Source organism: Sceloporus occidentalis, unplaced genomic scaffold (assembly GCF_023333645.1).
Source record: "Sceloporus occidentalis isolate IW3139 unplaced genomic scaffold, rSceOcc1.0.p SCAF_1, whole genome shotgun sequence".
Classification (NCBI taxonomy): Eukaryota; Metazoa; Chordata; class Lepidosauria; order Squamata; family Phrynosomatidae; genus Sceloporus; species Sceloporus occidentalis.
This window is the reverse complement of record NW_028316981.1, coordinates 109,510,310-109,537,183: the sequence shown is the minus strand read 5'-3', so window position 1 is coordinate 109,537,183 and position 26,874 is coordinate 109,510,310. Positions and strand designations below refer to the sequence as shown.

The 26,874-nt window shown below is 40.4% G+C and overlaps 1 protein-coding gene across 1 annotated transcript in view; it reads right to left on the bottom strand.

The window, feature by feature from the left end:
• LOC149321949 (slit homolog 3 protein-like) overlaps positions 1–26,874 on the bottom strand; it is a 602,937-nt gene that overhangs the window by 24,543 nt on the left and 551,520 nt on the right. The window contains exons 30-32 of the mRNA XM_089520445.1: positions 16,674–16,811; positions 6,218–6,458; positions 4,403–4,533 (exon numbers count right to left, since the gene is read on the bottom strand). Coding sequence (XP_089376571.1) covers positions 4,403–4,533; positions 6,218–6,458; positions 16,674–16,811 — 510 coding nt within the window. The remainder of the gene's footprint in view (positions 1–4,402; positions 4,534–6,217; positions 6,459–16,673; positions 16,812–26,874) is intronic.

Sequence of the window (26,874 nt, the reverse complement as noted above, 5' to 3'; positions counted from 1 at the left end):
TAAGTCAATTTTTCATGATTTTTTTCCTCTAAACATGCCTTTTGTTCCTTCAATGTTTAATGTATTTAGGGTTGCCATAATTCTGTACTATAAACCGGGACAAAATGTAGGACAAAATTTAGACCAAAATGTAGGACAATTGTAGGACAAAATTTAGCCTCAAATATAGGACATTTATAAATGTCCTACATTTGGGGCTAAATTTTACCCTACAATTGTCCTACATTTTGGTCTAAATTTTGTCCTACATTTTGTCCCGGTTTATAATAGAGAATTATGTAGCACTTTAACTATGTTACGATGTAAGGAATCCTGGACTGAAACACTCTGTCCCTACTTTCTAGGCAGCAGCCACTTGAATCTATGGAGGTCTGCTCCCCTGTTGCTCAGGAAGGAGAGGGTTGACATTCCCACCCTTCCCATGAGAAAACTCTGGCATGATAGACAGAAACAGGAACTCTGTTGCAATTCCTACTCATGCCAGAGAGTGCTTGTGTGAGAAGGGTGAGTAGGAATGGCAGACAGCTGTTTCCTGAGCAACAGGGAAATGGATGAATGTCAATCGCAGCAGCTGCTTCTTGATAAGTGCAGACTAGGTGACTTTCATCATCCCTACATAGCCCCTAAATGAGGAGCTACTTAGGAATCATGAATACATAACAGTCATGAGTGTGTAACTCCAGGTTATGTATTATTATTCTGGACATTCTCTCTATATACATCTATCAACATTTATTTCTTTGATTTCTTTTTATGAACTTTTATGAACATTTAGTGAACTTTTCTCTTCTTCAACAGTTTGCTTTACTGATGGATATCAGTATTATGTGATAGATATAGCTGATAAATATAACTTTGAAGTTGTAAAATGTGGTTTGCTCTTATAATTTTATGGTTTTTTCTATTTAGTGCATCTAGTTCTGTTTGAATTCACTCAGCAATTTCAGGACTATATTGAATAAATTGTATGGCCCAGGAATTAGTGGCTTGAATTATGTTTCAACTATTTTTTAATTTTTGGATTTTGCATACTCTCTTTGTATACTTGGTACTAGTTATTTCTTTCACTTTCTTTTGTTGGATATCCACCACTTGAAATATTCCCAAATACTTGTAGTTTCCATCATGTTTAAGGCTCTTAATGATAGTTTCATCAAAAATCTTTATTTGTTCTGATTCAACAATTTTATCCCTATTTATTCTTACAAGCACATTTATAATTTCCAAATTCCATTGAGCTGTCTTGCTTACAGTATTCAATAAGGTTTCAGTTTCTGATGGTGTCTTTCTATATCGTTTTAAATCATCCATATAGAATAAATGATTTATTTTTCCATCTTGCTTTGATAGTTCATATTTCTGATTTGTGTTCTTTAATATTACTGAAAGTGGTATCATTGCAATGACAAGCAACAAAGGAGATAAAGAATGACCATGAAAAATTCCATGGTTAATATGGACTCTTTCAAGCTTTTCTCCATGTGTTCCATGATTTCACTGGAGTTGATTTCTGGGATGCATTAGCTGCCATTAGATTTATTCTCAATTTCTTTGTGTTCCAGCAGCACAATCACAATGCACAGCCCAGGACTATTTAAATTAGTAACCAAGCAAATGTGACCATTTACAGAAAGGAAGCAGAAAGGAATCTGAATTTTCCCTGTTCTAAAACCTACTCATTAAGAGCGAAATATCTCACCTACTTAGAAGCTCTCCCTCACCATTCTTTTTTTTTTTTAATTCTTTAGCTGCAGTTTTTCTCCCTTGACCCAATCTTTTCCTATTGAGGTTGATGCTAATCCCCTTTCCATTATACTCCTTAAACTAATAAAAGATTAGAGTGACATTTCAGAAAGGGCATCACATTAAGCAGCAGCTTTCACCATCTCAACTGATCACATAGTGCAACACAGTGCCAGTGAGCAGCCCATTAATCTTATGGTAATGAGGTGTCATTCCGAATGGAGACCTCCTCCTTGATCAATATGAAGGGTACAGGAATAATGAGAACACTGATTCTTAGCACCATGGGTAACTTTGCCAGGAAGGAGAGGATCCTTAAAATGCCGTGATATCAGAAACCACCCCTTGTCAGTACAGCATTCTGCTATCAACAATAGGGAACAGGCACCCACTCTGATCTGTCACCTCGCCTGTTGTCTGCAACTAATGAGCCTTCCCCTATGTTCTAATTGGTGGCATAAAACTGCTGTAACAACTCTGCCTTTGCCATAACATGGAATCAATTAGGATTAGCTGCAAAAGAAAGAATCTATTTTCATGGCTATCCCACCAGGCTATAATCACTGGTGAAAGTAACCAACATAAACCCTTAGGAAGGATAGACAGGCTAGCTGAGACCTAATGATTGCCCTTTCTGTTCCAGTAAAGAGCTGGCTGAAGCCAAAGCACTGCCTAATTAGTCAATATACCGCCAGCATAGAAAGCAGTCGACTGAGTTTGCTTCCACACTGTTGCATATGACACAGTCCCCTAAAAAGAACAAACGGCAGCTCCAAACGGAGCTAATTACCCATCCTGCCTTGTTTCCGGAGCATTAAAAAAATTCACATGAAGAACTGTAGACTCTGGAAGCAGTTTCCTGTTTCTCCATACATAAAAATGGGCCCTTTTAAGTTTACTATGCAGGATGCTAGGATCCCTTTTAGAAAGAAGATGCTATCTGAGGTTCCTCTGGAACTTCAGACATGACCATAACTAGAGACAGGATGCTGAGAAACAGAAGCAGAAGCCAATAAAAATATCCTTTCACTCAGCAGAGGGAGCTCTGGATGCTTCTAGATGAATCTTACATTGTGCAAGGGCCCTTCTTCACTTACAAACTTTTCTTTACAACCTTCTTGTGTTTTCCTAGTTTTTCATTAATTATGTATCCCCCCCACGCACACCCCAAGTTTACCAAGGAAGGAAAGGCATACATATGCAGGGGTACCAATGCTGACTATAACACAACTTCAAAGTTCATGTTGTGGTAGTATCTGGATTAGGCTAATCAAAGAGGCACAAAGTTTATTGAATTGATTTTCAAAATTCATACTTTTTCATAAAGGCAAAGATGGTAAAAATGCAAGCAGGAAAAGGAAAGTATTGCTGTTAAAGTCTACAGAGTGCTTTGAGGTGGTACAGAGGACAGGTTTGTGTAGACTATAAAAGCAAGCCATGCTGCCAATGACAATGAGCAGAGTGGGAACAAAGGCAATAAAAGAAAGACAGCCTCTGTTTAAAAATCTCCAAAGAAGGAAACCACACCAGCCTCCAAAGCAGTATATTTAACAGCTGCTACTGTCAGCTCTGTGCCCTACTCTTTAGAGCAGCAGAAAACAAGCTTGCTCCGTCCTCAATATGGCATCCCTTCAAATATTTAAACATGACTATCATGTCACTTCTTAACCTTCTCTTCCCCTGACTAACATACCCTGCTCCCTAAGCTACTACTCATAGGGAAAAGTTTCCTGACCTTTCACTATTATGGCTGAGTTCCTCTGGACATGCTCCAGATGCTTTTCAACATCCTTTTTAATTTTGATGCCCAGGACTGGATGCAGTATTCTAGGTGAGTTCAGACCAAAACAGAATAGAGTGGTACAGTAAAGGGCCCTAAAGGGGTAATTTGATGCCACACCTTTGAATGCTACATCAGGGCTGTGACAACCACATGCCACGGCCCTAGTCCAGCATTTTTCTGGCCCCTAAAGAAGTGGCAAAATCCTAATCCTTTCTGGTGCAGTGGTGACTCTTCTTCACTCCTGTGCCTTACAGTGTCTGAGTGCCACAATGCTGCCCACTATCTGGTCGGGCTGGCTGAGTGACACCGGCTTGGGCCCAGTGTCACGGCATCATCTAAACACCACAGCCCCACACCAGCATTTACTGCCGGTTTGTTTTGGCCCTTACTTTCCTGAATCTAGACCAGGGGTTCTCAACCTGTGCTTTGGTAAGGAATAAGAAAATAGCTTGCCTAAGATTTGAAATTGTGTATGCTTTAACTCTGCCTTGGTAATGCTTGCTGGTTAGTTCTGGCAACAAATGTCTAAAGTATTCTGAAAATTTTTTTTCTGAATTTTACTAGTGAAGCCTGGATTATTGAAATCAAGGTTTCCTATACATGACATACACACACTTGCACATTTTTGCAGTCATGGAACAAAGACCTGCAAAACTATTGAGGCTTTTTAAAAAAGTGAATATCAAGATGGGGGGAAAAACACCTCTCTTTCTTCCCCACTACATCTTTCTTCAAAATCTGGTGAAAATGAAAATTAAAAAAAAAAAAAACTTTGAAAACATCTATATTGGTTATCTACATCATATGTAATAAATGAACAAAAAGAGACAATCTTGCTTTAAAGGAAAGCTTTCCTCCGTTTGTTGGTAGACTCACCTGTATATAGTTGTGGGTGGAGAATTCAGAGTGTCATAGATAAGCCTCACATGACCTTGGTACAACTCTAAAGCCAGAGGATCATTGTCCCCTTTGTATAATAAGATGCCATTGTCTTTATCCGTTGCTACCTGTGAATAGCAAAGTGAAGAAGATGAATGGTGACAGAAAAGTAGAAGGAGGGGCATACATAATATATTCCTGTACCTGCACAATGAGACTATTATTTGATGTATAGATTTTTTAAAAAATAAGTGGATAATGCGACAATGTCACTGCACTCAGCTCTTCAGTGAGGAAAATGGCTCATTTGTGCAAGCACTCCTATTTTACACATGGCACCTATTGACCACCCAATAGGCATGTCTAAGAGAAATGGACATTAAAAACCAGTTCAAAGTGAATGTGAATATTCTGTACACAGAGGTCAGTCAGAAAAGATGCTTACTTGCAGTTAAACTAAGTGTACACAGGTTTACATAATGGGAAAAATTGAAATGGGACATTACTGCTCATCATAAACAACCTCTGGGCCAGTTTCATGACAAGGAAGCTTGTGAATGCAAGGGGCTTGAAACACCCATCATAACTGGTAGTTGCTGCTGAGCACTCACCTGGAAATATGGAATCCGTGTTTTACCATTTTCTGCCAAACTTTTTAATTAAAAGCCATGCCAACAGGCAATTCTAATTAATAATATTCTTATTACCTTATTGTAGAACTGTTTCATGATCACCCAAAATAGCTCTGACAGACAGGAATGAGACTGGAGGAAGGTTTATTCACTGCCACATTGGGATGGCAGAGGAAAATGAAAGAATTAGTCAATTCCATACACAATTTTTTAAGGAACTGCATTATAGCTACCATCCCTGAAGCTTTATGTACACAACTTTATGTGCATAAATCCCTGAGCTGTGGTAGGCTCACCTTGGGGTTGCGATAAGTTAGAAATGACCTGAAGGTACACAACAACAACAACTGAAACAGTATTTAGGTAAGTTGAAAGTGATTTATTTATATACTGGTAAGTTCTTTTCATTACATTAGCTTACAGTTGTAAACCGCTTAGACACTGCTTAGGCGGTATAAAGTGGTATATAAATGAAGCTTGTTTGTTTCATTAAGAACCATCGTTTAACCCTGTTTTAAGAACTGCTTAGTTAAAATTAATTTTTTATTTGAATGGCAATTAACTACCAGATGGAGAAGCAACATTTTAACTGCAAAATAAGCTTTAAGAACACCATCTGTGTGAAATCCATGTAGTAAACAAGTCTGGCTTTCATGTTAACATCCAAAAATACTTTTGTCATGAACTTGTTTTCAAAACCAAGCCCAAAATGTGGCCTCTGCAACTGACTGTGCCTGGGCTCATAGTTCAAATGACACATTTTGCTTCTACACAGATGCTGAACTGTAAAAAAATTAGAGGGGCAATAAGAGTTTAAACAGAAAAGGGGGTAGACCCAAATGGTTTCTCTGCCTTTTTGTGTTTCAGAATACTGTGTGAAGAGTCCTGCATCTCTCCCACTGAGAGATGTGTAAGTATCATCAAGAGCTTGTGAAAGAAAGCAGCTTAATTCAATCAACAGCTAAAGAGGCCAGGTGCTCCTTTTGGGAATGGCTGGAATGGGGATTGTTCACCACAGGCAGACTGCTTATACTGGCATCTTGGTAGAGAATGTAATATGTGCACTCTGGCCTTCGCTTGAGATATTGCAATAACATTTGGCAGGTCATATGGGTTAGAAGACCACAGAGAGTTAGAATGGGATTGACTAGAAGCTTGTAATCATATCTGGGTGACTTACTTGAAGAGAGATGTTTGCTTGAGGGAGGATTTTGGCTAGCGGAAGCTCTACATAGGAATCCTTCCCAACAAAATTGACAGTAATGAGTTTCTCACACTTCAGGCCAGCAAAGCCAGCCAGGCAACGACAGACTGGTTCCTGGTGTACTACAATGCACTGAGCTCCATTTTGGCACTCATAGTAGTCACAAGGGCTGGTCTGGAGCAGAACCATCGGTGGAGGATTTTCACAGAAGAGTCCACTTTAAAGACAGGAAAAAGAAAATGTTATTCTACACGTACCAACACTAAATAGGCATTGTAATGATATGAAGCTCAAGTTTAACTGCTGTAATCCCCAGCTAATTCAAGATGTGTACAGAGAGTGACAGCTACTAGGGCAAATGCAAAGTAAAATTGTGAGATCTCTTCTTATTTCTTTGAAGTAATCCTATGAGCCTATACATACAATACATACATCATACACATGGGAGAAAATACATCATAATGGGTATCATACAACCATTAGCATGGTGAGGAAACCCCCTTGTATTTCTTCATATACAGAGGCTGCTCTCTGGAAAAATGACAGGAATAGTCCATGCCTTATATGCAAATGCACTTACAAGTGCACTTCATAAAGCTGCACAAGTAGGGAGCATAACATATTAATCTGCCTCTATGACTGAAACCTTCAGGTGCATATTTGAAACATAAAACAACTGAAAGAAGCACCACATACATGTGATCCTTCAGTTTCTTATCAAAATGTAATCCTGCCTACAGTCACAGAGGATGGAAGTAGAGAGAAGCTGGTTCACACTGTGAGACAGACGATATGAATTTTCATCAGCAATAATTCTCTTGTGGATTGACTTACACTCTCTCATCAACAAGCAAACATGGCATGAAGTCAAAATGCATTACCATCATTCAACACTCTTTACCCTTTCCATTGAACCATCATCTCCTCAGGTATAAAATGCATTTCAACAGTTTTCTAAAAGCATTACTCCACATTTTCTTCCACACCACAATGGCTTGCCAGTGCTACACAGAGCTATGCCCTCTGTTTGCAGGAAGAATGCCTACTTTAAGTGCTCTTAATAGCGATCCAAAACATGGGGCATTCAATACTAACTGGAGCCTGTTGCTGCTCATTTCTGTGATGCTATAATAATAATAATAATAATAATAACAACAACAACAACAACAACAACAACAACTTTTATTTAGTTATTTTGCTTTCTTTTTTTCTTTTCCTGCAGTTGGATTTCTCAAGAGGGAAACAATTACAAGGGTTTAAAACAAAAAATGAAAGTATATACAAAGGGAGAAAAAAATGACATGAGGTGCCAACATGGAAACTACTGATAAACACTAGACATAAAATGCCTGCCTAAAGAGAAAGATCTAATCAGCCTGTTCAAAAAGACAAACTTCTACATCTCAGGGATACAGAACTGGGAGGCTGTTTCCAGATCTATGTGCCATCACTGAAAGATTTGGCAGTGGCTACTAGCCTAAGAGATAACCACAAACACAAGAAGGTTCTTTCCCCCGGGTTTGGATTTTATCAGCCAGCAAGGGTTGTACATCTGGATTTTTTCATTTGTAGCTAGCCAACATTTTAACAGATGTCTGAGCAAGATATGTTTCTTGTTAGTTAATACAGAATTCTGTGTGCCATAATTTTATTGCACTTAAAAGAACTAAAGGTTTAATCAACTTATTCCATTTATTTTTACATACCTACAGTTATACACTCTATCATTATTATATTATACAAAATATAATAATGAAGAGTTTGAAATGCTACATTGAAAATGTAATAATGTTAAACATTAAATCAGGGAAATAATTTATCACCACAGCACTAATAATAACATTTAATTAGTTATATAAAGTGGTCATGTGGGGCTAGACCATGGGATGTACAGAAAATAGCATGGAGGTTGTCACCCTTGACTCTAGGGTTACATTCTGTTATAAATAGCTTCAAAAAGAGCTCATAATATAAACTGTGTACCAGTACTATTTATTTATTATAGGAAAATAGACTTCAGGGACCATTTTCTTCTGAACCACAGTTGACCGTTGTATCCACTGGGGTTTGGTTCCAGGACCTCTTGTGGATACCAAAATCTGTGGATGCTCAAGTCCCATTATGTACAATGGTATAGTCTAATGGTGCCCTTTATATAAAATAGCTAGATCAAAGTTTGCTTTTTGGCATATATATATATATATATATATGAATATTTTCAAGCCGTAGATGGTTGAATTCACGGGAGAAAAATCCATGGATATGGAAGGCCGACTGTAATACCTTCTGTCAACAAGTGCTTAGTTGAGGGATAACTTCATTTTTTGCCCTTTTTATTTTTTTCTTTAAAAGAACAGCTAAAATGATTAACTTTGGTGCGTTACAGACTACCTAAAAGCGGTGGTCTGCCGCCAGCGCCGGTTGCTGCGTCTGGGAACCGCAACAGCCAAACCGTGCGATTCCCGGGCGCAGCCAAAAAGAAGCGCTGAAATGGCGCTTCTTTTTGCACCCTGGAAGTGGAGCTGCGAGGCACTAGTCACGCACTCGCTGCATCACTTCTGCCGTGCGGCGTCTGGATGCTATACGTCCGCGGCGTCAAAATGGCGCCCCCCGTGTGGACAGGCACCGCCATTTTGTATGGACTCAGTCCATACTAGGGTTGAGGGGCGTCAGGAAGTGACGCCCCTTCGTAACCCTAATAGGCCCCTTCCTAACCCTAATATGCACTTTAGGCATGTGTGTAACGTGCCAAAGTTTCTGCATTTTGCAGAAAAAATGGCTCCTTTCCTGATTTTTATGCCATCTTCTCCCAACCTGGAATTTTCTCCAATGGACTAAAGGTAAAGGTAGTCCCTTGACATGAATGTCTAGTCGTAACCGACTGTAGTGGTGGTGCTCATCTCTGTTACTAAGCATTGTCTGAAGAATGCTTTGATAGTCATGTGGCCAGCATGACTGCACCAAACATTACCTTCCCACCAAAGTGGTACCTATTTATCTACTTGCATTTGCATGCTTTCGAACTGCTAGGTTGCCAGAAGCTGGAACTAGTGACAGGAGCTCACCGCATTATGTAGTACTTGGGCCTCGAACTAACAACCTTCTGATCTCCTCCTCATCAGAATTGGTCTCTTAACCACTAAGCCACTGCACTCCTTCCCAATGGACTACAAAGCTCATAATACAATTGTTGCATGGACATTGTGGATTTCAACATGTCTCAAAATGGACAAACTGCCCTTAATGATGGAACCTCATCTTTACAACCAGTTAAATTAAGCTCTCTCACTGAGGTGTATTTCTCCACTTTCTGCTACCTCTGCCCACTTTCATTATCATGACTGAGTGCTTTCTTAATTAAAGTTAATATGGAATGATGGTAAATCAGCAGCTTTCCAAATATTGTTAAACTGAAACTTCTAATATGCCTCATCACTCTGGTAAGGGTTGCTGGGAGATGTAGTCCAATCAGATCTAAAGGGTCACATGTTCCCCATCCCTGTTTTAAAAGGTAGTAAGGAATCAATTTCAATTTCAGCTAAAAAATCTGGATATTGTGCAGCAATCCATTGCTATAAAAATCATTCAGTGGGTGGAGAATGTTTCTATAAGTGTAGGAAGATCTCCCCCCCACACACACACACACATGAAAAAAGTGCATGCTCTCCTGTAGGGTTGCCAGACTGAAAACTGACAAGGTCACCTGTAGCTTTAATGGTTCTGTAGAAGAGGGAATTTCAGCAGGAGTTGCTTGTTAACTGGTAGCATAATAAGTAGTCCTTGATGAAGTTTCCTCTTCTACACAAGTACAGGAACCCTTGTCAGTTTTCAGTCTAGCAACTCTATGGGCTCCCCATACCCTAGCAAGAAACATGGTCTGTAAAATTCATTGGTAAATCACATGCTTTGCTCATTTAATTCAACTGAAGATATTTTTGAAAGAGGCATAAGGATGAGAACGGATGGATTTAACTTCTCAGAGCATTCACTAATTCTCCTTATAGTAACATAGGTATTCCTATGTTACTGAATCTGCCAAAAGAAGAGTCAACCAGTCTTAACAAATTCCAGTTGTTTTAAAGTAATTAACTCAGTGGCGACTAAACTTGGTATTAATTAGTATATTCTGCACCAGAGACCAGAACTGTTCTGTATTTTGGATATTTTTTTCTGATTTTGGAATACCTGCATTTTCATACACATAATGAGATATAATGAAGATGGAGAGACACTTAGGATCTGTGAAATGGCAGAAGGTGTGGATTCCCACCATCACACAGATCTTCACATCTCTCTCCAGCCTTGCAAATACAGTACAGGTATGTACTATGCTACCTTAGTTGCAGCTGAAAAAGCTTTGAGTTTTGTAGTACTTTGGATTTTGGAATTCTGGATAAAGGATACTCACTCTGCCTCCAACCACCTAATCCTAAACAAATTAGCTCAAAATTAAGTTTGTCTTATCTTGAATGAAATGGTTGTGGCTACTCCCAAGCAAGTACCTGGGACTGTGGTATCCACTGGGGTTTGGTTCCAAGACTCCCCCCCAATAGATACCAAGATATGTGGATGCTCAAGCCCCATTGCATACAATAACATAGTAAAATGGTGTCCCTTATATAAAATGGCAAAATCAATGTTTGCCTTTTAGAATGTATGTATTTTTTGAATATTTTCAAGCTGTGGGTGGTTGAAACCTTAGGTAAAGAATCTGTGGATACAGAAGGCCAATTGTATGTTAGGGAAATGGTAGCTCAAAGAAAGTGCCCTACAACATAAACAAGGGGCCTTATCTTATTGCAAAGTTTCCAGTGACATCATACCAGTGTGAATACACTGGTAACATCCAGTTTCAAAATCTCTGAATGGTGGCTTCATTGATACAGCTTTTCAGTTGACTTGGAGTGTAGTGGAGTCTCCCTCCTTAGAGGTCTTTAAACAGAGGCTGGATGGCTATATATTGGGGATGCTTTGATTGAGAGTTCCTGCATGACAGTGGGTTAGACTGGATGGCCCTTGTGGGACAGTGTCTATGATTCTATGATTAAATGTCACAAGTATTTCTCAGGGACACTTTCTATATATCCAACAAGAGGACTCTAACTTGGACATCTGGTTCCAACTTGAATGAAATGCCTGTGGCTATAGGCTTAGATTCTACAGTTCGGTATGATGCCTGTTTACTTAAATGATTGCTGCTGAGATTCCTTGCTGTAGAATATCACAGCAGGAGAACTTTTGAAAAAGCCATATAATAAAGGAATAAAACAGCACGCATTATACAAAGCTCAGGAGTTGTAATACACATTTCCTCTCCAGAGTAACATCTATCATGGAAACAGGTGAATTGCTAAAGGGAAAGTTTAACAAGACAGACTCTACTCACCAAGGGTTCATGAAGTCTAAAGGGAGTTCATACCAGTAAAATGAAATGAAATGAAATAACACCAGAGTCAATATTTAGGAGTGAAGGAGAGTGCATCATTTATTAGAAGAGTAACCAGACTACTAAATTACCCTAGACTTTCTATCTATAAGATGTGATTTAAAACTGTGCTTGCTATTGCTCTATGGAGCATTAATCCAGAACAACTGAACAGTGGTTTAAGCAAAAGGACAACAGTATCATTGCATGTACAGGCTTACAATGTAGCCTCTTCATTCATTTCTCTCCATTCTCCTTTAAGCTTGAAAGATAAGACTGTGATAGGTTTTCACAATGAGACTTTCCAGATCAGAAGGAAGAGGGGAAGCATAAATATAGTCATTTCTTTTCACTTCTAATCCTCAGCTTTGTTGAAACAATGAAGACAGGATCATTGGCAACAATGGGAGATAACTTTCCTCAGGATTATGGAAGGAGAGGAAAAGGTTAAATCCCACCCCCCTCTGTGGCTGCTGCAATCCTGATTATTATCAGTTTTCCAGCTGATGCTATGTGCTTTAGGAGAAAAAAAAATCTACAGGATAATTTAATTAACTATTGAGATTAGTTTGGATTGTAGTTGCTCCAGCAGTGATGTCTGCTTCTCCCCATTCCTTAAGGACAGGAGAAATTATTTTGACATGATTGAGGTGCTCAGTTTTTAAATTAAAGATAGTTATAGATGCCACATAGTTGTCTTTTCCAGACTTGAAGTTCCACCAACAGTTTCCAGTAGTTGGTTTTTTGTGGGGTTTTTGGGCCATGTGGCCATGTTCTAGACAATTTTCTTCCTGACATTTCGCCAGCATCTGTGGCTGGCATCTTCTGCATCTGTGGCGAAATGCCAGGAAGAAAATTTTCTAAAACATGGCCACATAGCCCGAAAAACCCACAAAAAGCCATGGATGCCGGCCATGAAAGCCTTCGACTTCACAGTTTCCAGCAGGCCTAAGGAAATTTATTGAAGTGTTCAGAGTGTTCAAAGCAATTTTCATCTGTCACTATAGTGTTGCCAGATTGAAAATTGGAGAGGGTCCCTGTAGCTTTAATGATTGTGTAGAAGAGGTCTGCTTGCCAGACAACCAACTAACAAGCAACTCCTGTGGACATTTCCTCTTCTACATAACCATTAAAGCCACAGGAACCATCTCCAGTTTTTACTCTAGCAGTGCTAGTCATCAGTAAACAAGAACATTGTTAATTACTCCTCTGGGTAATAAGGATTGACACTCATTTAAATAGTGTATCTAGAAAAGATATTCTAGATATTTCTTTATCTGCACACTGCCTTTCCAGTAGATGTGTGCATTGTCCACAAGCCTAGTGAAGCTGCCCAGAATGTCTTGCCAGATCATTCCATTCTTCCTTGGACTCAGCTAAATTCATTCTCACTAGCTTTAGTTTATTACAACTGTCCTAACTTCCACTACCCCAAGGCCAGCACAAGTAATCAGTCTCTTTCATTGGTATTTAAAGTTTCAAATAACTGCACAGTTAATGCCCAAGGCACAAACAAGTATACTCTCTTGTAAATGCACTGGAATTGATTCTACATGCACACATATCACAGAACTCTGCTCTGTGGTTCTCACAGTGATTGCAATTGCTGTCTTAACCAAAAAAGATTACTGTTTTTTTTAAAAAAATTCCAAATCCTCAGTAGATCCCTGCCTGAATCTGGCAATAAAATACAAAAGGTCACAATTGTGTAAAGCTTATTAAGTAGAAGGGTTTTGCTAGCAGGATTTTAATTTTAATTTGAAACTGCAGGGCTTAAAGAATAAAAAAATGCAGCACAAAACAATTTATTTATTTATTTATGATATTTGTACCCCATCCTTCAGCCCTAAAGTCTCTCAGAGCAGCTTACAATTATTATTTTTAATTAGGTGGTTCCCTGCCCTCAGGCTTACAGTCTAAAAAAATTAATCCTCATTGTCCTTTTAGAATCTAAATGGAAGACAATATGATTTTTCCTATGTAGTGTTACACACAAACTTCTTCTAATATGTATCTCATTCTTTCCCCAAATATGGGGAATAATCAAGATCATCCCATGTTGTTTTCAAAATAACCATCATGTGAGCCAAGGTAACCTGAAAGATGGCGATTTGTCCAAGGACACCCAGTAAGCATTATGACTAACTGGGTATTTGAACCCATATGCTCCCATAAAGCATAAGGCATAGTTTTTGGTGGGTTTTTCGGGCTATGTGTCCATGTTCTAGAACACAAAAAACTATGGATGTCAGCTATGAAAGCCTTGGACTTCACATTGCATAAGGTAGTTAGATAGGTGTGTGTGTGTGTGTGTGTGTGTGTGTGTGTGTGTGTGTGTATATATATATATAAGCTTATTTTGCATTTGTAATGCTGTGTCTGTGTTCTATATCTATTCTATAGATTAAATATGAAGTAGGCTGTTTGCTTTTGTTTCTAATATACATGGAGATGATGTCACATTTCCTCTCTGCATTGTCAACTGGAGAATAGCTATGGAAAATTCTCATTCTGATTAAGTTGCCTTGATGCTGGCCTCCATGGCAGGATGTACTAGGCATATGAGGAATAGTTGCAAATTTTATCATCCTTGAGAAAAAGTGTGTCTTGACACACTGAAGAACCTCATAAAAAACCCAAACAAACCCTGTCAACTGCTGTGAGATTTTCCTTTCCTGGCCTAGAGAAAAAAAGACAGAAAAGAACAGTAAAAAAAAAAAGGGGGGGGGAGGGGGAGACATTTTTTTTGCTCAAAAACATATTTTGTATAAAAAAAGTATTTGTAAAAGTTTTCTAAAAAAAAGTTCTAAAAGCCCCCCACACCACAGTCCTTACAAAGTACAAGCTTCCCCCTCATAATCTCTCTCAGAGGGGAGGCAACATTTGAAGTTTCTCACTCTCATGAAAATATAGGCAAAGGTTTAGACTGCTAGGATATAAATTCTGAAAACAAACATTTAGTATATCAAAGTCCCTCTGTAATATATGCCCATGTGCATGTCTGTGTACATGCGCTCAGCTCCTAAAAGCCTCTCTTCGCTGGTGGCACATTACTTATAAGCAAAACACATTCCAAGGGCACAATAATGTGCCACCAATAGACTGTCACTTTTAAGAATATAGATGATGTGGAAATGTAGGTGGAAATATACATTAGCTCTTTTCTGTGCAGCGTATCAAGGAAAGATATAAGGAAAGTACAGCATGGGCAGAGTAGGCAGAGAAATTCAGCTGTTTATCTTTTGTAAGCACTGAGCTTTTGAATCCATGGCCTTACCTCACTTTAAGTATCAATACCTATCCTCAAAAATGCTAAAAACAGAGTAACAGTATAGAAGTATGTGGTAGGAACAAGAGAAAGGAAACTAGGAAAACAGTAAATTGGTGTGGGTTCAATGCTCATGAAGAGGATTCACAAATGGTTCCACATTTCTATTTTACCAGAGTTCATTTTTGGAAGAGAGGTTTCTACTGCTCTCTTGCTGAGTCTGTAATGCACTCCAACACAAAAAATGTGTCTGGAAGGAAGCAATATCTCACTCTCCAGGCAATGATTAATGAATCCATTTGGCAAAGTGCCCTTATCTCTGACATACAGTGAGATTTTCAGGAGAGTGGGTCCATTGGCAGCTGTCAGAATTAGACTTCAAATTGCCAGGCAAAGCCACAGAGATCTTCCACACTAAAAGCAAAACTCTATTATGACAATCAGAATTTCAGCACATAGGGCAGTGGGGGGTAGGAGGTAAAGGTTCTATGAACATAAAACATAGCTTGAACTTTCTTAATCAGCCTCTGTGTCTGCCATTGCCTTAAATTCCTTATGAATGCATTTTCAAGTGGAGACAGATATAAGGTTTGCTGTGTGATAGAGATGGCTTGACTGGTCCAAAAATACAACTGTTAAATAACTATCTAACTACATAAATAAATAGAATGATTTTGAGTATTTTCAAAATGGATAAACACAAACTTGCAAGCTATTAAAGGGTAGGTTAGGGGAGGGAGACAAGTTATCTGCATGGAGGAAAGAGGGAGGGGGAAATCGAGCACAGATCATGGTTTGAATAAACAGACTAGGGTTACTAAAAATGGTTCTGCAGAGCATTTAAAGCATTTGGTCACAGTTAACATTCCACAATAGTAGTTAGTTATCATTACAGTAAAATTTAAAATAACTGTGCTGAATGAGTGTTCAAAAATAATTATACCAATTACTCTTGAGTTACTTTTGAAAAAGTAAGAATGTTACAAGTGGTTAGCACAAAGCAGTGAGTCAACATACTTTCCGCAACTTCTGTTTTCAACTGATTGCAGTACTTTCCAAATATGATTTATTTATATAGACCTTCAATGTAATAGCACTATGCTCCAGGGCTGACAATCTCAAAAAACCCCAAAACCACCAATGCACAGAAAACATAGATTATAGGGTGGCATGATGACCCGTGCAGCCCTAGTGCCATCCTGCACCAACCTGATGTCTGAAGATATAAATATAGATAGATGAAAAGTATAAAACATATAAAGCATCAGTTATGTGTAAACATTTTTTGCTTCTAGCAAAAGCATGTTTGCCCAGACTGGTCTTGTCAACTGACACTGAATCATCATCAGTTGTTAGCTGGTGATCTTAGAAAAATGAGCGCTGGTAGTGCAGTGGTTAAATGCTGGTACTCCAGCCAAAACATTTTGAGTTTGATCCTGCAGGGCCCCAAGTTGACTCAGCTTTCCATCCTTTTATAGGTCATTAAAATGGATACCCAGCTTGTTGAGGGCAACTGACTAACAAATTGTAAACTAATTGTAAATCTGAAGATGCCAGCCACAGATGCTGGTGAAATGTCAGGAAGAAACTCTGCTAGAACATGGCCACGTAGCCCGAAAAACCCACAAAAAACTATAAATTGTAAACAACTTAGAGAGTGCCTATCACTATAAAGCAGTATAGAAACGTCAGTTTAGAGATCATAACTTGATTTAAGAAGAACATTCCATCTTCATTACCTGAATCCTGGAGGACAAATGCAAGTGTATCCATTGACAGCATCTACACACAATGCCCCATGGCGACATTTGTGTGCCATGCAGTCATCATCATCAGTTTCACAGTGTTTCCCACTGTAACCAGGTAAGCATTCACATCTGTAATGAGAACATCAGTGAACCCATAGGCACAAACCAGTGTTCAGTTATACAGGCAGTTCACACCAGGATAATAGGCAGAGCCATGGAGGGAGGGTGTGGCTTTGATACCCTCCATGATATGAGACCAGAGAATTTAAAAATAAGCAAGGTCCAATGGGGCAAGCTTGGGCATGTGATGGGGGGGGGGGCAGAGTCAGTATTTAATAGCAACCCCCCCCCCAAAAAAAAATTGGGCCTCTTTTGGTGCACACCAGTGGCATCCCCTTGTGGTGAAAGGTTAGGTTCTGGAACAGCTTAGACAGGTCAAGGGACCTGGAGTTGTGAAAGAACCTGCCTCTGGGGTAGACATGGGGGTTTTGCTCAACATTACAAACTTGTGGGAGTTTGGGGGAGAGTGCCTTATGTTTACCATCCTAGGACTGCATCACTGAAATCTGAATCATTGGATTCACCTCAGGGTCCAGTGTTTGTGCCCAAAGGGAAGGCTTGACACCAGGCTTTTCACTTAAATCAATTTTCTCAAGGTTTTTTTTTTTTTTTGAAGTTCAAGGCTTAGCATTAAATAGGACATAGGTCAAATAAATGGCCCTTTATTCATCCAATTTATGTGTCTGGCCTCTTTACTTCATGGTCGGGTATCAAAAAGATCATTTATTATATGAGGAGAAACCAATATATACCCCAAAGCAAAAGGGCAATGCAAATCTACATATCTGTGGTGACAACCAAATAATATTTTCAAAGCATTTTTTTTACCAGACAATAAAGGGAGCAATAAGATCATTTGTTCCTTAGTTTTTCATTTGAAGATAAAATAACAGGATAACACTTCTACTGCATTTGGATAACTATGCATTTACAGAAAATAGACTGGAAGAACCCAAATAACAGCAACGATAGGCTATTACACTTTTATATTGCAGTTGTTAAGTTGGTTGTATTAAAGTTGTGTCAGCATTTCCATTATAAACCCCATTTACTGATGTTTATTACTCAACCATAAAAAATGTGCTCTTGGATGAAATTTGGCATTTAAGGTCTCGGGCCAGGGAGAACAGATCTCTGAAAAACTGGGCAGTCTCTCAAGAACTTAGACACTATGTTTTGGACTGGCTTGAATGTATTTCAGCCTATAAACTACATTTCAAACCTCCCAGCTGGATGTTAGTCTACAGATGGAAAATAGCAAGCATATCATTCAAAGCAGAACAAAAGATGAACATCTATTACTTCCATAGTTAAGCACACGTGACAGATTTTGGAGACAGTACTTTCTGATACCTCTGAACTATGCATGTCAGCAGCTTATTTAATTCTAATTCTAATGTCAACCCTTTAATGTCTCTAGACTGTTGCTCCCTTTCCCAGAAACACTAGTAGGGAAAGATGGAAAAAGAGGTGAATCAGGAACAAGAGGTAATATACAGCAGAGATATTCAGATCACCATACTCAGAGTCTGGGTGGAATGGCTAAAGAAGGTATGGTCGTGTGTGTGTGTGTGTGTGTGTGTGTGTGAGAGAGAGAGAGAGAGAGAGAGAGAGAGAGAGGAGAGACAATCTGTGGGTATAGAAATATTTAGTTTACGTTTCTTGGGCCTGACAATAGAATATAGCCATCTTAGTCCCTTCCAGTCAGAAGTCTGCAAGTATGAAAAGTAAATGGGGGAATAAGGCAAGGGAGTACAAATACAAGACCCACCCACAGTGTCCCTGTCCACTCTGTTCTGACATTTTAATATTTACATTTGAACAGACACAGATAGGTGCATGCTGTTGACCTCTTTTAAAAAGCAAAATCCATACAACAGCAATGACCAATGACCAATTGTTTTTAATCACAATTAAAGGGGGTACGTTGGGCCACAAACTAAGGGGACACATATTGAGTCCTTATTTACTAATGCTCTGAGACAGCTGGCTGAAGGTATTCAATAATCAAGGTTATAACCTTCGTAGTGTTAGGAAGACGACATGCTCTCTCGATCCCTGTCCTTCATGGCTGGCAGCTCAGGGGGGAACGGCCGTAACGGATATGTTGTGCCGTATTATCAATTCATCCTTCAGGGAAGGGCGGTTTCCATTTAGTTTAAAAACAGCCGTTGTAAAACCTTTGATAAAAAAGCCCTCCCTAGACCCCCTAATTTGGAACAATTATCGGCCTGTCTCACTGCTGCTTTTTTTAGGGAAGGTGATCGAGGGGGCGGTTGCCTTCCAGCTTCAAGGCATCTTGGATGAAACAGATTTTCTAGACCCATTTCAAACCGGCTTTCAGGTGGGCTATGGAGTTGAGACTGCCATGGTCGCCATAGTCGATGATCTCTGTCTGGGCACGGACAGGGGTAGCGTGTCCCTGTTACCAAACGCCTGCCTAAATAAGGCTCAGCGGCCTTCGATACCATTGACCATGGTATCCTTCTGGAAATGCCTGAGGGAGTTAGGTATCGGGGGCACTGCGCTCCAGTGGTTTCGTTCCTACCTCTTGGGTAGATTCCAGATGGTGCAGCTGGGGGACTGTCGCTCCGACAAGAGGGCCCTTACATCTGGTGTCCCTCAGGGAACGATTTTGTCCCCCATGCTATTTAACATTTACATGAAGCCGCTGGGAGAGATCATCCAGAGACATGGGGCGCGGTGTTATCAGTATGCTGATGACACCCAAATATGTTTCTCTGTGTCTCCGACTGATGCAGTGACTAGGGATGGCATCTCTCCTCTAAATGCCTATCTGGAGTCGGTAATGGCCTGGATGATGGAAAACAGACTCAGCCTGAATCCAGAGAAAATGGAAGTACTCGTGATAGGTTCTCCTGGCCCGGGGAAGGAAATTTGTCCACCTGTCCTAAATGGGGTCACGCTCCCCGTGAAGGACTCAGTTCGCAGTTTGGGGGTGCTTCTGGACTTGTCGCTCCACCTAACTTCTCAGGTGGATGCGACGGTCAGGAGCACTTGTTACCAGCTTTGGCTGATACGCCAGCTGCGACCCTACCTGAGCCGGGGGGACCTTGAAACGGTGGTACACGCCCTGGTAACCTCTCGGTTGGATTTCTGCAATGCGCTCTACATGGGGCAACCCTTGTACCAAACCCAGAAGCTTCAATTAGTACAGAATATGGCAGCGAGGTTGGTTACTGGATCCTCCAGGTCCAGCCATATAACACCAGTTTTGCAAGATCTACACTGGCTGCCTGTTCGCTTCCGGGCACAATACAAGGTGTTGGTTATTACCTATAAAACCCTAAATGGCTTGGGCCCAGGGTACTTGAAGGACCGCCTCTCTCCATACAGTCCGCCTCGCACTCTCAGATCGGGCAGGAAACATTTAAAGCAAGATATACTTCATCTCGGAGGGCTTTTTCCGTCCCAGCCCCACAGCTTTGGAACTCCCTGCCCGACGAGCTCCGCGTTGTCACCTCCCTTGATGTATTCAAGAGGAATTTGAAGACCTTCCTATTCTGCCAGGCTTTTCCCCATGTGCCTTAATGTTATCTTTTGTCTCCCTTTGATGATATATACTGTTCAATCCAGCTATTTGTTATGGTTTTAATGCTTTGTAATAATTGGTTTTAGATGCTGTATAGTTTTAATTGCTATGGGTGGTTGGTTTGTACACTGTTGGGGATATATGTTGCTTATAATTGTTTTTGTTGCAATTTGTTGTTGGAAACCGCTATGATCTACACAGGAATAGCGGTATATAAATAAAAAATATTATTTTATTATTATAACACACATTTTTTAAACACCATTGTAAGCCACTTTGGAAGATTAAAATTGAAAGTTGATGTATAAATTTAAATAAATATACAATGAATGAGTGAGTGAATATTGGAAAAAGTACGATAAAAAACTACTAAATGAGGCAACCTACAGGCTTCAAGACCATGTAATTTTTCTTGGGCATCTTCTGAGCTGTGCAATGGGCTTACATCAAGGAATATTAATACCTCCTTCAAAATATTTCCTGATGTCTGGAAATGAGATCTGATTTTTTAAAGTCTTTCTTAGAGCCCTTGTCTTTGGTCCAGGATAGTGTATCTGGTTTGAGTCTCTTTTGCCTTGATTTTCTATCTAACAACTGTATGTTTTGTTGATCCACCATCCACTTTGTTACAAACTCTTACCACTAGATTTCTTGCCCTAGGTTATTGAGCTGACCCTGCATAAACTGAGATACCTGAGCTCCTATGAAGCCCACTCTTCTCAGGTTGAAACCCAGAACAACTGCATACAGGCACAGAGTCAGAAGTGCTGTGCAAAACACTTTGTGCCAGGTGGTGTTACACGTCTATAAGCAATGGTGGCAGGAACAAAAAGTTGAGGGTTGTGTCTGATTAAGCCCAGGGGCTGTTCTTTCTCAAAGTTTTCCAGAGGCATAGGAAAGGAGCTTAGCAATGTTTCAGGCACACTGGCAAGCAAATGATATCCATCATAAGATGCTGTGGGAGGAAATAGCTGCATTTAATCCTGTTGCTTTATTGATCCCTGTTGTCCTAATATAAAGTGATGTAATAAGGAACGATGTGCAGGTCCTTAGTCAAAACTGCCATGGATCACTTTTATGATGTGTATTGGCTATCACAGTAATGATAGAACCACCACTTTTATTAGAAAGGCTGCATTAAATCAGTGCTTTATTCTGTCAGATAGTAATTCCATGATTCAGAATAATAAAGCTTATTTGTAATCCTACTCTTCTACCTACACACTGGGCAATTGCCACCAAAGGTTTATTTTCCAAAGATAGATATTAAATTAGGAACACGGTATATATTGCAATGGACATTTTCATGAAGAATGGCACTGAACATTTTAAAATAAAAACAAAGAAAATATATTCCATAATTTAGAGGGGGGGTTGTATTAAAAGCTAGCTCCACTAAATAATCACAGACACTGAGGCCAAAAGGAACAAAGTGACATCCTAAAGTGACCACAAAATGTTAGTGCAGATGAATACTTCAAATTCTTGCCTACACTTTGTTCCCCAGTTACTGATATTTCCTAGTGTTATTGCATGTATTTTGTCACCTCTGTGTCTGAGCATTTCTCCCAAAAGACACAACTAATCACAACAGTAACAAATTGCTAGATTTCCTTCATCTCTGTGGTGGAGATGACATACTGGTACTTTGTAGGGCTGTTTAGCTGCTGCCAGCAGTCAGCACGATCTTGCTGAATAGGAATGACAGTGTTTAAATAAACATGTTTTTTTTTCTTTTCAAATGGAGGCTGTGATTCTAGCCAATCCTGATAAATGCTGGAGTTTCGTGAGCTATGCTTTGCATCTTATTATTTCACTTACTCACGTCTTCTGATTCCCTCCCCTTTTGCCTGCTTCTTTTATGATTTTTCTACCTCCCTTCAACTTGAATTTCTAAAGTTGCTTTTAAGAAGAATGATTACAAAGGCAGACTGAAGCCATCCGTAATTCAGCAGTGATATCATCCTACCAGTACTTAGTTTTGAAGTACATGTCATACTGAAGTTGGAGCAAGTTTGTTTTCTGCAGCTCCAGGGACCTCCAGGGAATGGGTACAAACTATTCAAAAAGAGATTCCACCTCAACATTAGGAAGGACTTCTTGAGGGTAAGAGCTGTTCAACAGTGGAATACGCTACCACAGAGGGTGGTGGAGTCTCCTTTTTAGAGGTTTTTAAGCAGAGGCTGGATGGCTATCAGTTGGGGGTAATTTGATTGTGGATTCCTGCATGGTAGTGGGTTGGATCTGATCACCCTTGAGGTCTATTCCAACTCTATGATTCTAAGACATTGTTGTGCCATTATATTTATTCATCTTAAAATCAACTTTCTAAGCTCTGCCTCCATTACAATTCACTCAAGATCACCTTTAACTCCAGTTTCTTTCTTCATGTCTGTTTTGGCCCTGTCAATACATTTTAATGCCAAAACCAAGAATATTAGCAATGTAAATCCTTACTGATCACTTTCTCCAAAGGAAAAACAAAACATATCAGCATTTTCCTCCTTGCTGGACAATATAGGGAGAACTTTTCTGTGCACTTTTTAATTATTCACATTTTAAAAAACAACAATTGCAATTGCTGCGATTTGATGGAATTTTCAAAGGCTGAAGCACTGAATGAGTTGCTTGCATCTTTTTGATTAATAATCCTTTCCTTCTGTGCTCACTGGGTACTTAACAAAGGGAAGAAATGTGAGTTTTGTGCAGAGGTTTTTTTTTTACACAAATTACACAAAAAACCATTCTTTTTCTCTTGTATAGGAAGTGAAAGATCTTGTACTCATTACCAAATTTTCAAAAGTGTTGATTTCTCCACAATTTAAGACACCTTTCCAGTTGAAGGTGAAAAAATGGTGATTATCCAGAAGAATAAAATGTTATTGTTTTTCAGCCCTTCCCTCATTCACTGCCCAAACTGAATCCCCATCCAGTCACTTCATTTCCTGAAAACAAACATAGAGTAATTAACTAAATGGTTGGAAATTGATAGGTCATTTTGACTTGCTTTTCTGAGGTCCTCTCTGCACTGGTCAGGATACTTTGAAGCCTCCAGAGATGCCCCAACCCTCCCCCCCCCATTTCCTCAGCCCTTCATACTGATGCCAGGCAACTCTTCACATGAGCGTACCACTCTGTGGTTTGGCACAGCAGCAGAGAGTCATTCACTCCTGAGGTCAGAATGAGAGGCCTAGCCTCAGTCATACAGTTAGACACTTTGTTCTGACCTCAGATTAAGTGATATGCACCAGCAGTGGCCATGCTGGACGGCAGAGCAGGACATGTTTTAAACAGCTACCTGTAGGGTTGCCATTTCACGGTGGTGGGCAGGACTTTCCAGCCCCCTGGGGGCGTGCCCGGTCCCGCCCCGCCCCCGCCCCCATTCCCGGGTGGCTACCCAACTCTGGGCTCCCAGGGCTGCTGCCTGCCTTCTATAGAGTGCTGCCTATGCAGCTTGTCTGGAGCAGCAGCAGGACGACTGAAACCAGCAGGGGCGGGGTCTGCTGCACTGCCCTGCCTCTATTGGCCAGCCCTCTGCTTCCTTATTTGGGCAACATCCAAGCAGGGAGGAATTTGCATTCACGCGAGCTGCTTCCCCTCTTTCTCTTTCTCTTTCCCCTCCTTCTCTTCTTCTTGTTATTCCGTTTTTTTTCTTCTCCTCCTCTTCCCCTCCTCTTCCTCCTCTCCTTTTTCTTCCTTTCTTCCCCCTCCTCATCTTCTTTTTCTCTTTCTTCCTCTCTCTAAGCCCCCCTCCTCTTCTTCTCAGGGGTCCAGGGCTTTTCAAGGCTTTGCCCCCATTAGAAAAGAAAAAAGGCTTTGGATCTGTCCCATAAATCCCTCCTAAGTTGAGACATACCTGGGAAAAAGAGGGGGCGAGGGGTTTGGGGGGGTTGGAGGGGGCAAGGAAAAGGAGGAAGGGGGGAATTGCTAAGAAGGCTTGGGATCACCTTTAACTCCAGTTTCTTTCTTCATGTCTGTTTTGGCCCTGTCAATACATTTTAATGCCAAAACCAAGAATATTAGCAATGTAAATCCTTACTGATCACTTTCTCCAAAGGAAAAACAAAACATATCAGCATTTTCCTCCTTGCTGGACAATATAGGGAGAACTTTTCTGTGCACTTTTTAATTATTCACATTTTAAAAAACAACAATTGCAATTGCTGCGATTTGATGGAATTTTCAAAGGCTGAAGCACTGAATGAGTTGCTTGCATCTTTTTGATTAATAATCCTTTCCTTCTGTGCTCACTGGGTACTTAACAAAGGGAAGAAATGTGAGTTTTGTGCAGAGGTTTTTTTTTTACACAAATTACACAAAAAACCATTCTTTTTCTCTTGTATAGGAAGTGAAAGATCTTGTACTCATTACCAAATTTTCAAAAGTGTTGATTTCTCCACAATTTAAGACACCTTTCCAGTTGAAGGTGAAAAAATGGTGATTATCCAGAAGAATAAAATGTTATTGTTTTTCAGCCCTTCCCTCATTCACTGCCCAAACTGAATCCCCATCCAGTCACTTCATTTCCTGAAAACAAACATAGAGTAATTAACTAAATGGTTGGAAATTGATAGGTCATTTTGACTTGCTTTTCTGAGGTCCTCTCTGCACTGGTCAGGATACTTTGAAGCCTCCAGAGATGCCCCAACCCTCCCCCCCCCATTTCCTCAGCCCTTCATACTGATGCCAGGCAACTCTTCACATGAGCGTACCACTCTGTGGTTTGGCACAGCAGCAGAGAGTCATTCACTCCTGAGGTCAGAATGAGAGGCCTAGCCTCAGTCATACAGTTAGACACTTTGTTCTGACCTCAGATTAAGTGATATGCACCAGCAGTGGCCATGCTGGACGGCAGAGCAGGACATGTTTTAAACAGCTACCTGTAGGGTTGCCATTTCACGGTGGTGGGCAGGACTTTCCAGCCCCCTGGGGGCGTGCCCGGTCCCGCCCCGCCCCCGCCCCCATTCCCGGGTGGCTACCCAACTCTGGGCTCCCAGGGCTGCTGCCTGCCTTCTATAGAGTGCTGCCTATGCAGCTTGTCTGGAGCAGCAGCAGGACGACTGAAACCAGCAGGGGCGGGGTCTGCTGCACTGCCCTGCCTCTATTGGCCAGCCCTCTGCTTCCTTATTTGGGCAACATCCAAGCAGGGAGGAATTTGCATTCACGCGAGCTGCTTCCCCTCTTTCTCTTTCTCTTTCCCCTCCTTCTCTTCTTCTTGTTATTCCGTTTTTTTTCTTCTCCTCCTCTTCCCCTCCTCTTCCTCCTCTCCTTTTTCTTCCTTTCTTCCCCCTCCTCATCTTCTTTTTCTCTTTCTTCCTCTCTCTAAGCCCCCCTCCTCTTCTTCTCAGGGGTCCAGGGCTTTTCAAGGCTTTGCCCCCATTAGAAAAGAAAAAAGGCTTTGGATCTGTCCCATAAATCCCTCCTAAGTTGAGACATACCTGGGAAAAAGAGGGGGCGAGGGGTTTGGGGGGGTTGGAGGGGGCAAGGAAAAGGAGGAAGGGGGGAATTGCTAAGAAGGCTTGGGAGTGGGAAATGTAGTTTGCAGTGGCACAAGGGACTGCCTGTGATCTTGCAAATGCTATGGCTGCTTGGGAGTGAGAAATGTAGTTTTCAGTGGCACAAGGGACTGCCTGTGATCTTGCAAATGCTAGCTTGGAAGTGGGAAATGTTCTTGTAGAATTTGGGGGGGGGGGGGGTTTGGCCAGAAAGAGAAGTACATTTCAGCCTTCTGTCTAGGAGTAATGCCAAAATGTCCTCCATTTTGAGCATGCCTAAGAAACATGCATTTATATTCACATTTTAAAAAAACTATCAATTTTTTAAAAAAACGTGTCCTACATTTGAAAATGTGGCCCTACATTTGTCCTACATTTGTCCCGGTTTGGAGGTCCTGCCTTATGGCAACCCTAGCTACCTGGCATCAAAATAGAAAGCTCTGGACCTTTCTGGAAGATCCAGATAAAACAGGGAGTTATTTAAACCCATTTTAATAGGGTATACCCTGAATTTGTTGCTGAACAAACATTGTTTGGTCTGTTTGAGCCAGACTCAGGATTTGAGGTGTGCACTCACCAGTCTTCCCACAGAGAGGACAAGGAGAGGCCAGTTTATTTGGCTCATGCAGAGAGGGCCTTGGACTATATTCTGTTTGACACAACTACATTGTCTGGGAATAGGCAGGGGCCTAGGCTTGTGCTAATGAGACAGTTCAAAGCTATGAAAATGAGCCACAACCACAACACATCTCCTTAACATGTGGAGAGAGAAATAGTTTGCTGTGTATCTATGTGTGTAGGAAAGTAATATTTAATATTTTAATATTTTATTGTTATGCTAGGAACTACAAAATCCATTACCATTGTCCCATTCTGGTACACCTCCTTCACTCTACACTCAGTGCAACAAAGGGTTATTAGTGTACATGGTGCAGGCTATAATTTGCAATCTCTCTGGCAATATATTAATATTAAAATACTTAAAATAAGGAAATTTCTTATTTTCATAGAAAATTTTGTATAAGAAAATGTATATGTCTCTGTTCTACTATTGCTGGCAAGGTTTTATAGTCATATAGCCTTC